The 15,344-nt window shown below is 36.7% G+C and overlaps 1 protein-coding gene across 2 annotated transcripts in view; it reads left to right on the top strand.

Moving 5' to 3' along the window:
- Positions 1-15,344, top strand: part of CFAP44 (cilia and flagella associated protein 44) — a 151,235-nt gene that overhangs the window by 117,611 nt on the left and 18,280 nt on the right. For both annotated transcript variants that reach the window (XM_040484520.1, XM_040484519.1), the window contains 3 exons: positions 6,590-7,090; positions 9,900-10,103; positions 10,342-10,537. In XM_040484520.1, coding sequence (XP_040340454.1) covers positions 6,590-7,090; positions 9,900-10,103; positions 10,342-10,537 — 901 coding nt within the window. The remainder of the gene's footprint in view (positions 1-6,589; positions 7,091-9,899; positions 10,104-10,341; positions 10,538-15,344) is intronic.

The following is a 15,344-nucleotide window of genomic DNA, read 5'->3' as shown; positions in this document are numbered from 1 at the left end:
CAGCACAAGGAGGGGGGCAGGCCCATCGGAGGAATGAATCCTTAGAAGCACAGTGTTGGGTGTTTGCGCAGTGCAAGCAAGTTCGGTGTTGGGAACTGGTTCCCTTTGGAATTTCAGCTGGGGTATGGGAGAGGGAAATGGTACTTGCCAGGGCCTTTGTTCCCCTGCTGAGCTCTCTCCTTCTGGGACTCAACAACTCTCCCTCCTAGTATTCTCTCCAAGAGCAGAGCTGTTGACTTTTAACATTCCAGGTGTTAAGTCCCACTGGCTGTCAGAACTCAGGCAGTCCAGCCCCTCTGCCTTTGCAAGCCAGATTTCAGGGGCTTGCCTTGCCCTGTGGGCTGCCCCTCCACCACCCCAGCTCCCTCCCGCCAGTCTGTATAGCACGCACCGCCTCTCCGCCATTCCTACCCTCTTCCGTGGGTCTCTTGTCTACGCTTGGCTCCAGAGAGTCCGTTTTGCTACTCTTCCGGCAGTTTTTGGAGTTATTTAGGCCAGTGTGGGTGGAATCTAAGTGATCAGGATGCAGTGAGCCCAGCAACCTCCTACACTGCCATCTTTCTCTCTTGTGTCTAGATTGTTTTTCCAGCTGTTCCTTTAAGATAATTCTTGTTTTGGGGCGCCCGGGTGGCGCAGTCGGTTAAGCGTCCGACTTCAGCCAGGTCACGATCTTGTGGTCTGGGAGTTCGAGCCCCGCGTCAGGCTCTGGGCTGATGGCTCAGAGCCTGGAGCCTGTTTCCGATTCTGTGTCTCCCTCTCTCTCTGCCCCTCCCCCGTTCATGCTCTGTCTCTCTCTGTCCCAAAAATAAATAAACGTTGAAAAAAAAATTAAAAAAAAAAAAGATAATTCTTGTTTCATCTATCATGTCTGATCCATCATCATAGAGAAATGTTTTTTGAGCACAATTGCCAGTCATACAACCTGAAATTTCATGGTCTAGCTAGAGATGATGGACATGTATCATGTCTTGAACTGAACTGCATTACACTGAAATCCATTTTATTAAAACAGTGTAAATTAATGTAGAGCACGCTATTCTACAAGTCAGAAGATCAGAGTTCTGTTTCCATCTCTGCCACTTAATAGGCACATAAACTTTGCTAGTCATGTAAATCTCCCTAAGCCTCAGTTATATTGTCTGTTAAAAGAGTATTAATACCGGGGCGCCTGGGTGGCTCAGTCGGTTGAGCGTCTGACTTCGGCTCAGGTCATGACCTCACAGTTTGTGAGTTCCAGCCCCACATCAGGCTCTGTGCTAACCGCTTGCTCAGAGCCTGGAGCCTGCTTCAGATTCTCTGTCTCCTTCTCTCTCTGCCCCTCCCCTGCTCACGCTTTGTCTCACTCTGTTTCTCAAAAATAAATCAATGTAAAAAAATAAAAAAAAAATCTTAAAAAAAAAGAGTATTAATACCAGTTAACAACAATAAAACATATCTAGTCTGCCTCACAATGTTAATGTGATGGTCACAGTCAACAAATGGTCATTACTGTCATGGCTAAATTAAAAATTACTAACATTTCAAGTTTTTTTGGAAATAACATATTATATATCCCACTTCCCTGTGGCCAGTATTTAGGTATGTGTGGTATTTGTAAAACTAAAAAGAAAATGTTGGTATGTAAAAAGGGTTCTTCAAAGAGGCGAGCCTTACAGTCATCAGGCTGGCTTAGATTTGTTCTTTTAAGCTTAATTCTTAGTCCTCCAGGTGCTTCACAGTGGTCCACCATTCACAGAAGTGCTGGATTTTGAGTTTTACTTTCATGCTTGAAAGGTTTGTTCTTAAGAATGTAAAAAAAAATCTCCTCTATTTTGTTATAATGTTCTTGGTTCATAGGTGGTAATTATACAGGTAAGTTTTCTAAGACTGCCTGGAGAAGTGCCTTTTGTTTTTGAAGTATAACATTCAGTGTTATATGAGTTTCAGGTAAACAATATAATGATTCATCAAATCTGTACATTACTCAGTGCTCACCACAATAGGTGTAGTCACCATTTGTTACTAAACAGCATTACTACAATCTTACTATATTCCCTATATTGTACTTTTCATTTATGTGACTTACTTATTTTCTAAATAGAGGTTTGTACCTCTTAATCCTTTTATCAATTTCACCCATCTCCCCACCCCACCTCTGGCAACCACCAGTTTGTTCTCTGTATTTAAGAGTATGGGTTTTTTTTGTTTGTTTGTTTCTCTGTTTGTTTTGTTTCTTAAATTCCACATACGAGTGAAATCATATGGTATTTGTCTTTCTCTGACTTATTTCACTTAGCATAATATACTCTACGGCCATCCATGTTGTCCCAAATGGCAAGATCTCATGCTTTTTATGGATGAATAATATTTCATTGTATGTATATACCACCTATTTATCCATTCATCTGTGGATGGACATTTGGGTTGCTTCCATATCAAGATTGTAAATGATGCTGCAATAAACATAGGGGTGCATAGGTCTTTTCAAATTAGTGTTTTCATTTTCTTCAGATAAATATTCATAAGTGGTATTATTGGGTCATATGCTAATTCTATTGTTAATTTTTTGAGGAGCCTCCATACTGTTTTCCATAGTGGTTGCACCAACTTATGTTTCTACCAACAGTATACAAGGGTTCCTATTCCTCCACATTCTTGCCAACGCTTGTTATTTCTTGTCTTTCTGTTACTAGCCATTCTGATAGGCATAAGATGATATTGCATTGTAGTTTTGATTTGTATTTCCCTGATCATTAGTGATGTTGAGAATCTTTTCGTGTGTCTGTTGGCCATATGTATGTTTCCTTTAGAAGAATGTCTATTCAGGTTCTCTGCCCTTTTTTTAATTGGATTTTTTTTCATGTCGTATAAGTTCCTTATATAGTTTGGATGTTAACTCCTTATTGCATATATCATTTACAAATATCTTCTCCCATTCACTGGATTGCCTTTCAGTTTTGTTGCTGGTTTCCTTTGCTGTGCAAAAGCTTTTTATTTTGGTGTAGTTCCAACAGTTTATTTTTGCTCTTGTTTCCCCTTACCTTAGGAGATAAATCTAGAAATATGTTTCTATGGCTGATGTCAAAGAAATTATTGCCTGTATTTTCTTTATTTTTTTTAAGTTTATTTATTTTTGAGAGAGAGAGCAAGCAGGGGATGGGCAGAGAGAGGGGGAGAGAGAATCCCAAGCAGGCTCCATGCTGTCAGCACTGAGCCCCATGTGGGGCTCAAACTCATGAACTGTTAGATCATGATCTGAGCCAAAACTAAGAGTTGGACACTTAACCAACTGAGCCACCCAGACACCCCTGCCTATGTTTTCTTTTAGAAGTTTTATGGTTTAAGGTCTCATATTTAGGTCTCTAATCCATTTTGAGTTCATTTTTATCTATGGTATAAGAAAGTGGTCTAGTTTCATTCTTTTGCATGTAGCTGTCCAATTTTCCAGCATCATTTGTTGAAAAGACTACCTTTTTCCCCATTGTATATTCCTGCATCATTTATCATAGATTGACTCTATAAGTGTGGGTTTATTTCTGGGTTTTCAATTCTGCCCATTGATCTACATGTCCGTTTTTGTGCTAGTACCATACTGTTTTGATTACTACAGCTTTGTAGTATATCATGAAATCTGGGAGTGTGATACCTCCAGTGTTGTTATTTTTTCTTAAGATTGCTTTAGCTATTTGGGGTCTTTTGTGATTCCATACAAATTTTAGAATTATTTGTTGTAGTTCCGTGAAAAATGCTTTTCATATTTTGATAGGGATTGTATTAGATTTGTGGATTGCTTTGGATAGTGTGGATATTTTTAACAATACTAATTCTTCCAATCCATGAGCATGGACTATTTTTCCATTTATTTGTATCTTCTTCAATTTGTGTCACCAATGTTTTATAGTTTTCAGAGTACAAGTATTCACTTTTTGGTTAAGTTTTGCTAGGTATTTTATTTTTGTTGGTGCAATTGTAAATGAGATTGTTTTCTTAATTTCTCTTTCTGCTACTTCATTATTAGGATATGGAAATGCAACACATTTTTGTATATTAATTTTTTTATTTTGCAACTTTACAAAATTAATTGACCAGTTCTAGTAATTCTTTGATGGTGTCCTTAGGGTTTTTTCTATGTACAGTATCATGTCATCTACAAATAGTGACAATTTTACTTCTTCCTTACCAATATGGATGCATTTTTCTTTCTTTTTCTTGTCTGATTGCTGTGGCTAGGACTTCTAGTATTATGTTGAATAAAAGTGGTGAAAGTGGACATCCTTGTCTTGTGCTGATCTCAGAAGAAGAGCTTTCAGTTTTTCACCATCGAGTTATGATGTTAGCTGTGGGTTTTTTATATAAGGCCTTTATTATGTTGAGGTATGTTATCTATAAACCTATTTTGTTGGGAGATTTTTTATCAGGAATGGTTGTTGAATTTTGTCAAATGCTTTTTCTGCATCTATTGGGATGATCATATAGTGTGAATTCTTTCTCTGATTAATGTGATATATGACATTGATTTCCAAATATTGAACCACCCTTGCACCCCAAGAATAAATTCTACTTGATTATGGTGAATAATTTTTTCAATGTATTGTTGAATTTGGTTTGCTAATATCTTATTGATTTCTGTGTCTATGTTCATCAGAGATATTGGCCTGTGGCAGTAGTAGTAGTTTTTGTTGTTATTATTGTGATTTTTGTCTGGTTTTAATGTCAGGGTAATGCTGGCTTTATAGGCTGTACCTAGAAGCTTTCCTTCCTCATATATTTTGGAAGATTTGGAAAAGAATAGGTATTAACTCTTCTTTCGATATTCGGTAGAATTAACCTACGAATCCATCTGGGCCTGGACTTTTGTTTTTTGATGACTCATTCAATTTCATTGCTAATAATTAGTCTTCATATTTTCTATTCTTCAGTTTTAGAAAGTTATATGCTTCTAGGAATGTATTAATTTCTTCTAGGTTGTCTAATTTCTTGGCATATAATTTTCCATAATATTCTCTTATAACTCTTATATTTCTGTAGGTCAGTTGTTATTTCTCCTCCTTCATTTCTGATTTTATTTATTGAGTCTTCTCTTTTTTCTTGATTAGTCTAGCTAAATGTTTATCACTTTTGTTTATCTTTTCAAAAACCAGGTCCTGGTTTAATGATCTTTTATTGTTGTTTGCTTTGTTTTGTTTGTTCTATTTCATTTACTTTTACTCTAATCTTTATTATTTCATTCCTTTCACTAGCTTTTGGCTTTGTTCTTTTTCTAACTCCTTTAGGTGTAAGATTAGGTTGTTTATTTGAGCTTTGTCTTGTTTCTTGAGTAGGCCTCTACCACTATAAACTTCCTTCTTAGAAATGCTTTTGCTGCATTCTGAAGATTTTGGACTGTTTTTTTCATTTTCATGAGTCCCCATGTATTTTTTTTTTTTTACTGCTTCTTTGATTTCTCAGTTGATCCATTCATTATTGAGTACATGTTATTTAACCTCCATATATTTATGTTCTTTCTAATATTTTCTTGTAATTTATTTCCAGTTTCATACCACTTTGGTCAAAAAAGATGCATGATACGATTTCCATCTTTTTAAATTTATTGAGATTTTTTTTGTGGCATAACATGTGATTTATCCTGAAGAATATTCCATTTGTACTTGAAAAGAATGTGTATTCCATTTTGAGATGGAATATTTTTTATGTATCTGTTAGGTTCATCTGGTCTAATGTGTCATTCAAAGCTACTGTTTCCTTATTGATACTCTATCTGGGTCATGTATCCATTGATGTGAGTTGGCTGTTAAAGTTCCTGAATAATACAGAATTACTGTCAATTTGGAGAAGTATATTTTGATTTTTTTAAACCTGTATATTTATGCAAAGTAACTCTTAATAGCCTTTGGACCATCTTGTTACCTAATTGTATACAGGATTAGGGTGGCATGTGCCTATAGGCTCTTGTAAGAACATTTTGAAAACAAAGAGTGGGGAAACAGCTCGTAATGAGGGAGCAATGGCTCCTGTGGCTTGAGGTAGGGGCCACAACTTGGCTTAGATAAGTGGATCAGGAACAAAGGAAGTATCCTGGAATCTCTTGATGTGCTATGATATTGCAATTCTTGTGCCTGCACAAGAAATAACAGTAATAATGTGGCCAAAATACAGAAGAAATATAGGCTAAACTGTAGTTTAGCCATAAGTAGGCAACCGTAAATGTGTCTCAGCCAATGGAATTTGAGTTTCCATCTGGGAAGGGCAGTTATGTGTGTGTGTTCCTGACCAGAGAATGAGCTTTTACTGTCTAGGTTTTGGCTGAGTACAAGCCTTCAGGAAGAACTTCCCCTGGGTGGTGGGAAGAGAACAGCAGAATTTAGCCCTACAGGCCAGCTGAGGGATACCAGAGGTCACATCCATACTGTCTTCCCCTTTTGGAGAAGCTAAATTGGAAACAGCCTAAAAGTTAGACAAAAGAGTAACTTAGTAGAGAATAGGAATAATCCTATATATAATTAGATAACAAAATTTTTATTTTGGCTTTTTGCTAGGGATACCTGTCAAGGGACAGAAATCATATTTCAAACTGGGTTGTCATTTTGTTTCCTTCTGTTCTTTTTATTAGGCCCATTCAAAGAAAATGCACATGAACAAATGCATCCTCTCTCTTCGAGATCTTAAAGTGGCTGTTATTGAGGAAATACAGTGCCTGGTGCAAGAACTGAAGAGCATTCAGTCAACTCTTCACATATCCAAGCACATCCCTATTCCTGAAATCCCTCAGATACACCCAGAAGAAGTTCCAGAAAAGAGATTTCACTATGATGAGGAAATTCTCCTAAATTTTAAGCAAGAGAATATGACGATTCAGGATGAAAAGCCCTCTGAACTGGAACAGAGACGGTCTACAGGCGCAGGTGGAGGATTTCTCAAACTCTCTTCTGGAAAGGATGGTGATTTGACAACAAGAGATTCATTGTCTAGATCATCAAGGGCATTAGCACTAATTGTAGATACTCCAAAGTTAATGGAATTTGAAAAAGCGGATCCAATTGATCTAGAGCTGGAGATTATGAAGAGAGACGAGATTAAGCATGTGTACATGCAAGAGTATTTGACCAACAGGGTAAGGGGTGAAACTGTGCCTTTTTAAAGCTGAAAGAGGGCAGAAGGGAAGAACTAAATCTATTATTTGTGTGTGTGTGTGTGTGTGTGTGTGTGTGTGTGTGTGTGTATGTGTGTACACACTCTCTATAATAATCTTTCTCACTGACCAGCCCACTGAAGGCTTGGCTTCCTCCCCATCTCTGGCCTTCTGGAACCCATTGCCCTCTGCCCAAGAACATTGGAGTTTTTAAACCTTTTGCTTTCTGCAAAGCTAAGAATTAAGAGCAAATCCATGTTAATCAGCATCTAACTCAAGTCTTGGTAAAGGGCAAATGATGGAGCAGCTTTCAGATGATGGATGGAACATAATTTAAAAACTTTCCAGAGAAAATGGGGCTCCCTCTGCTTTTTACATACTTCTCTTTCTCTAATGTGTGATTTGCCTCATTAGTGGGAGTGTTCATGGTGATGACTGGCTTCAAAATTGTTCTGGAGCTGGAATGGCACCTATTTTTTTTTCTAGGAAACCAGATCAGGTTGGGACCAGTTGTATAGGAGGTGCTCTAAATCTGGAAGGAAAAGGACCTTTCCCAGATAGACAGCTCTCTGCTGCCAGCAGCGTAGAATTTTGTTCCTAAATGTCTGTCCAGCTCCACCCTGTGAAGACACCCCCGAAAGTTTCCCAAACGTATTTTTCACCCAATATCTGTACTTCATCCAGCCTTACTCTTCCTCTCTCTCCCTGCTTCTGTTCCCCACCCCCATTCTCAGTTTTATATTTGGTTTTTCCTTTGTTATCTCTTTCTACTTGCATTGCTTTCCTTTCAAATGTGAGTCATCATTCAAAACTCATCACAGTTCCAAATCTTCTCCAGAACCTTCTGTCCACATTACATACTCATCTTTTTTCTAAGCTCCAAGTGCACCTATAAGTAGCACCTCAGGTTTTGCACTTCCTCTTCTTGCTGTTTAATGTGTATTCTTTGTTTTATTGAAGTATAATGAACACACAATATTATATTAGTTTCAGGGGCACAATATAATGATTCAACAATTCTGTACATCACTCAGTGCTCAAATGTGTTATTTTTGTCTTGCAAATTAGATTTCACAGCTCTTGAGAGAAAGGCCACATATAATCATCTTTTGATTTGCCTACAGTGTCTAGGAAATGCCAGACCTATGGTAGATATTCAATAAAAAGTTTGATTGATTTCATTGTAGCTAATGTATTAATGGTATTAACATATGCATTGGACATTCTTTGCACAGGAATAGTGGTAGTTAGGTAGTAGGGATGTAACAGTACTCTAGCCAGACATATTGTCTATCCTAATTAAGCTTATAGACTATCTGATAAGTGACAGCAAAACAAGTGTGAACCTCACAAACTTAAACACCTATGTGTTTAAGTGGTACAGTTCCAGAATGGTGTTACACTAAAATAAATACAGTCCTGCCTTGAAATAAATATCAAAATAATTCAAATTTGTTGAATAAACATTAAAGAGGAGCCCACTTAGTCTACAACCATAGATAATTAAAAGGTTTCTTCTTTTTTTTAAAACGTTTATTCATTTATTCTTTCTGAGAGAGAGCACAAGTAGGGAAGGGGCACAGAAAGGGGCACAGAGAGAGGGAGACACAGAATCTGAAGCAGGGTCCAGGCTCTGAGCTGTCAGCACAGAGCCCGACGCGGGGCTCAAACTCACGAACTGGGAGATCATGACATGAGCCGAAGTCAGACACCCAACTGACTGAGCCACCCAGGTACTCCTCTTTTTTTTTTTAAGCTCTCAAATTCCCTAGCAGTAGTTTCACTGTTCCCAAACTACAGATCTCTTAATTTTTTTCAGCCATGTGCTGGGCCCTCACTCATTACAGGTTTTTGACTGTTGAGGATCCCCATGATTCACAGACTGATGAAAAACAGGGAATGGTTTGTCTTCTACCTATGGTACTAGTTTCTTCAGGAGAACCAGACCTTGGGACTCTCTCTTGATGTCTTCCTCTCCTTCGGGATGGGGTGAGGAGGAAACTGCCAAGATCAGCAAAACCAAGCATTTAAAATCATTGGGATGAGGGGCGCCTGGGTGGTGCAGTCGGTTAAGCGTCAGACTTCAGCCAGGTCACGATCTCGCCGTCTGTGAGTTCGAGCCCCGCGTCCGGCTCTGGGATGATGGCTCAGAGCCTGGAGCCTGTTTCCGATTCTGTGTCTCCCTCTCTCTCTCTGCCCCTCCCCCGTTCATGCTCTGTCTCTCTCTGTCCCAAAAATAAACGTTGAAAAAAAAATTTTTTTAAAAAAATAAAAAAAAAATAAAATCATTGGGATGGCCATGGGATAAGGTTTAGACCAGGGCTTGGGGAGTACTTTGTTCTCAGCCCAACTCTATAAAATTAAATCACCTTTAAAATGTTTGAAAATTTTCAGAATAAGAAGTTGAGGGAAATATTTAGTGCTTCCTGTATGAGAGGCACTGTAGAGATACTGTCGGGTAAAGTGGAGGCAGATATAAACACTATGCACAAGGAGCTCATAGTCTCCGATTTAAACCATACAGTACAGCAAGAAGGGCATTCTCAATTAATGGCTTAATCAATGGTAAAGAAACAGCTGGAAGGCCTATAGTTACAGAATCCCTACCACTTAAGTTGATTTGTAAGACTTACACATACATGCCACATGAGCCCATATAATTATTTCTCCATAATAAGGGTATAATGAGAAAATGCTTTTACCTAAACAAAGTGGTATTTTTAGGTAGTTTTAAAAATACAGTTACCTGGTCTTAACTTTTCATATACCCTCAAATCTTTTTCCACCTCAGATCAAAGAACTGATTGTCACCTTTGATGCAGAGCTTCGTCTTCTGAGGCATCAGAAACTGAAACTAGATATTCAGATGAAATTATCTGACCTTCACCATGTCACATTATTTCAAGAAATGCTTCTCCTCAAGAATTTTGAAAAACAGGAGAACATACTTCAAGAGCGTGTTAATTCATTAGACAAAGAAGAACAGGATATGCAAGTATGAACGGACAGGAGAGTGCTGGCTGGCTGTATCCTTTAGTTACACAGGGGATTTGATTCTTCTTTTCCTTCTTCATCTTCTCAGCTTAATTCCCTCCATTGTTCTAATCCTCCACTCTTGTCTTTTCTCCCTCCAAATGTTTGTGAATTGTAACCTTACATTGTAATATACCTTGTTCTCTGAGCCTGGTTTATCAGAAATACTCTATCACTTGTTCCTGTTTTTGTTCATTTAGTGGAAAATAAATGAAACTCTTAAAGAGATGGAAGAGAAAAAGAATGAAATCACCAAGCTCCAGGACCAAGAAAAAGCACTCTATGCTGGTTTCCAAGCAGCTCTTGGAGAAAACAATAAATTTACTAATTTTCTCATGAAAGTCCTGAAGAAGAGGATTAAGCGGGTGAAGAAAAAGGAGGTTGAAGGAGATGCCGGTTTGAATTTCTTTCTAACATATGATCTTATCTTTTTTCTCGTTAGCATGAATGCAGAAGTAGCTAAGGACATATATCTCACCTTTTATTCACTACAACATAGACAGAGGTGCTCTGAGGTTGAAGAAGAGATTATAAACCTGTAGGTCTCTAACCATCTGGAGTTAACTTGTGTGTGTGTATCTGGTCCAAGGTAGCTTTAGGGTAGTTTCATTTAACCAAGCACATCTTCTCATTTCCCAATTGATTGTCATCTTTGATAAAGTATCTCTTCATGTCTTTTGCCCATGTTTGAATAGGATTTTTGCTTTTGTATTCTTGAAGTTTAGGAGTTCTTTGTTATGGTCTGTATACTAGTCCTGTGTCAGATGCTTTGCAGATATTTTTTTCCAGTCTGCAGCTTGTTCTTTTCATTCCCTCAACAGGGTCTTTGACAGAACAAAAGTTTTATTTTTTGTTGAGGTCCAATTTATCAATTTTTCTTTTTTTTTGGATCTTGTTTTGGTGTCAAAGTCTAGGAATTCATGGCCTAGTCCTGGGTCCCAAGGATTCTCTCCTATCTATTTCTAAAATTTTTATAGTTTTACATTAAAGTCTGTGATCCATTTGGGCTTAATTTTTAAATAAGGCGTGAGACTTAGGCCAAGGTCTTTTTTTGCCTACTGTGAATGTCCAATTGCTCTAGCACCATTTGTTGGAAAAGCTTTCTCCCATTGAATTGCTTTTGATTTTTGTCAAAAATCACTTGGGTGTATTTGTGTGGATCTATTTCTGCGTGTTTGGCTCTGTTGATCAATTTGTCTCCTCTTCACCAATACTACAGTCTTAATTACAGAGGCCTTTGAGTTCTGAAGTCAGGTAGACTAATTCCTTCCATTTTATTCATCTTCTTCAATATTATTTTAGCTATTCTATTTCCTGTAACTTCCCATATGTTAGAATATTTTTTTATATCTACAAAAAAACTTGGTGGAATTTTGACAGCAATTGTATTAAACCTTTATATCAGTTTGGAGAGAACCTGCATCCTTACTACATTGAATCATCCAGTGAATGAGCACAGTGTGTATTTAGAGCTTTGATTTCTCTCATCAGCATTGCATCATTTTCAGCATAAAACTCATGTTCATGTTCTGTTAGATTTATACCTAAGTATTTCCTTTTTTAAAAGTGATTTTAAGTGCTATTTAATTTTTTTAGCAGTAGAAATATTTTATTAAAATCTCATACAAAATCCTAGAAAATGAAATAAGTGGCATACTAATAATACACATTAGTACAATTTTATAATGCTGTTTTTTATTTATTTATTTATTTATTTATTTATTTATTTATTTTTAACTTTTATTTATTTTTGAGACAGAGAGAGACAGAGCATGAACGGGGGAGGGTCAGAGACAGAGGGAGACACAGAATCTGAAACAGGCTCCAGGCTCTGAGCAGTCAGCACAGAGCCCGACGTGGGGCTCAAACTCACGGACCACGAGATCATGACATGAGCCGGTTGGATGCTTAACCGACTGAGCCACCCAGGCGCCCCAATGCTGTTTTATTTTTAATCTTGGTGTCACATGTTCACAGTGGCATATAGAAATACAGTTGCTTTGTAGATATTGATCACCTAACTTGTGGCATCACTTAGTCTAGGAGTTTTTGATAGATTCCTTGGGATTTTCTATGTAGACAATAATTTCATCTGCAAATATGTTCAGTTTTCTTTCTTTCTTTCTGATCTTTATGCCCATTTTCTTTTATTGCCTCATTGCACTGATTAGAACATCCAGTATTATATTGAAATAGAGTGCCAAGAGCTGACATCCTTGCTTTATTCCTAATCTGAGGCGGACAACATTCAATCTTTCACCATTAAGTATGCTACCTGTATGTATTTCATAGATACTCTATCAAGTTGAGGAAGTTCCCCTCTGTTCCTAGTTTTCATTATGAATGAGTATTGATTTTTTTCAGATGTTTTTCTGCATTGGTTGATGATTATGTGATTTTTTTTCTTTAGCCTGTGAATATGGTGGGTTATACGGGCTGATTGCTGATTATTGAATCAGACTTACACCCTTGAAATATCCTCTCCCTATGTTACATAATTCTTTTTATATGTTGTTGAATTCTATTTGCTAATATTTTATTTAAAAATGTTGTGTCTAGGGGCACCTGGCTAGCTCAGGCAGTAGAGCATGCAACTCTTGCTCTTGGAGTTGTGATGTAAGCCCCACGTTGCGTGTGGAACTTACTTAAAACACACACACACACACACACACACACACACAGCAAAAATACCTAAACCCCCAAAAAACAAAAAGAAGTTTTATGTCTATATATTCATGTGGATCATTGGTCTGTAGCTTGCTTTGTTTCTCCTTTTTGTACTGTCTTTGTCTGGTTTTAGTATCAGGATAATATTAGCTTCAAAGTATGAATCAGGAGGTCTTCTCTTTGATTTTCTAGAAGATAATGTGTATGGTGTTAATCATGTAAATGTTTGGCAGTGTTCTCCAGAGAAACTATTTGGACCTATAGATTTCTTTAGGGTAGTTTTAAAATTACAGAGTCAATGTTTTTAATAGTTACAGAACTTTTCAAATGTGGTAATTTGTATTTTTGTATGTATGAAAGTGGTCTGTCTCATCCAAGTTGCCAAATTTATGTGTGTAGGGATGTTCGTTGTATTTCCATTATCTTTTTTAATGTCTGCAAGGTCATTAGTAATGTCTGTAGTAATATCACCTGTTGCATTCTTGATATTGGTAGCTTTTTTTCTTATTTCCCTACTTTTTTAGACTTGCTAGAGGTTTCTCAATTTTATTGATCTTTTTGAGAACAAACCAGCTCTTTGCTGAAGTGATTTTTTTTTCTATTTTTCTGCTTTTAATTTTATTGATTTCTGCTCTTATCTTTACTATTACCTTCCTTCTGCTTGCTTGGGATTTATTCTGCACTTCTGTTTTTAGGTTTTAAGGTGAATTACTGATTTAAGACTTTTTCTCTTTTCTAATTTAGTGCTATAATTTCCCTCAACACTGCTTTAGCTGTATTCCACAAATTTTGGTAAGTTTTTTTTTTTTTCATTTTCATTCATGTTAATGCAGTTTTAAAATTTGCATTGATCTTTCCTCTAGGTCCCATGGATTATATAGAAGTATGTTGTTTGGGTCCAAGTGTTTTGAGATTTTCCTGTTTTCTTTCTGTTTGTGATTCCTAGTTTGATTCTATTGTGGTCAGAGAACACATTATGCATGATTTATACTTCTTTTATAGTTGTTGAAATTTGTTTAATGGTCTAACATATGGTCTGTCTTGGTGTGGGTACTTGAAAAGAATGTATATTCTGCTGTTTTGGGTTAAGTCTTCTGTTACTGTCAATTAGATCCTATTGGTTAATGATGCTATTAACCAACTTCTGTAGTCTGTAGTCTGATTTTCTGTATAGTTCTAATCAAATGCTGAGAGAGGCGGTGTTGAAGTCTCCAAATATAATCATGGATTTATCTATTTCTCTTTTCATTTCTGTCAGTTTTTGCTTCATATTTTGTAGCGCTGTTATTTTTATGCATACACATTTAGGATTGCTATGTCTTCTTGGTAGATGGACACTTTTATCATTATATAAGGTCTTTCTCTGTCTAGAGTAATTTTTTTTTTTGCTCTGAAGTCTACTTTATCTCATGTTAATATAGCCACTCTTGCTTGGCTTTGGTTAATATTTGCATGATATATCTTTTCTTTTACTTTCAATTTGACTATATTATTAGAAGTGAATTTCTAGCAGATAGCATATAGTTAACGTTTTTCACCCACTCTTTGTCTTTTAATTAGTATACTTAAACCATTTACATTTGATGTGTTAGGGCTTAAGTCTGTCGTTTAATTTTTTTTTTTATTCTCTCTGTTTTCTATCTTCTACATTTTCCTGTCCTCCTGTGGGCTACTTGAACATTTTTTAGAATTCCATTTTAATTTTCTCTAGTGTTTTGAGTGTATCTCATTGTGCAACATCTTTAGTGATTGATTTATAAATTGCATTATATATACATAATTTATCCCAGACCACCAGTGTCATCATTTTACCAGTTTAAGTCATGTATAGAATCCTCATCTGCCTTTAAATCCCCCAAACGGAGGAGGGAAGCCTATTATATTTACCTATAGTTTTGCTTATCATATTTATTCTTCCTTGATGTTCCAAGTTCCTTTAAAAAAAAGAATTTTCCTTCTGTTTAGAGAATTTCCTTTATCTGCTCTTTTGGGGTAGGTATACTAGTGGCAATTTTTTTTCCCCCTTAATCTGAAAGTGTCTTGATTTCCTCTATTTCAGAAAGACATTTTCCCTGGGTATAGGATTTTAGGTTTACTTTTTTTTTCTTTCTGCATTTGAAAAATATTGTGCTACTTCCTTCTGGCCTCCATGATTTCTGATGAGAAATACCCTGATATTCAAATTGTTCATCACTTATAGGTGAAGAATCACTTTTCCCTCACTGCCTTCAAGATTTTTTGTCTTTAGTTTCCAGAAGATTGGCCATGAGGTGCCTTGGAGTAGATTCTTTGGGTTCATACTGATGGGGCTTCACTCCTTTTATCTGTAGGCTTATGTTTTGCCAAATTTGAGAAGTTTCTAGTCATTGTTTCTTCAAGTGCTTTTGAGAACCCCCTCTTTCTTTACTCCTTTACATGAGTCCTTTTGGGACTCATGGCATGACTGTTTGACATTTCATTATAGTCCCATAGGTCCCTGAGGCTCTGAGGCTTGGGATTTGTTTTTTTTTTTTTTTTTTTTTTTTTTTTTTTTTTT

The sequence above is a fragment of the Herpailurus yagouaroundi genome, unplaced genomic scaffold (genome assembly GCF_014898765.1).
Source record: "Herpailurus yagouaroundi ecotype Mexico unplaced genomic scaffold, PumYag 162, whole genome shotgun sequence".
Classification (NCBI taxonomy): Eukaryota; Metazoa; Chordata; class Mammalia; order Carnivora; family Felidae; genus Herpailurus; species Herpailurus yagouaroundi.
This window is presented reverse-complemented; position numbering and strand designations above follow the sequence as displayed.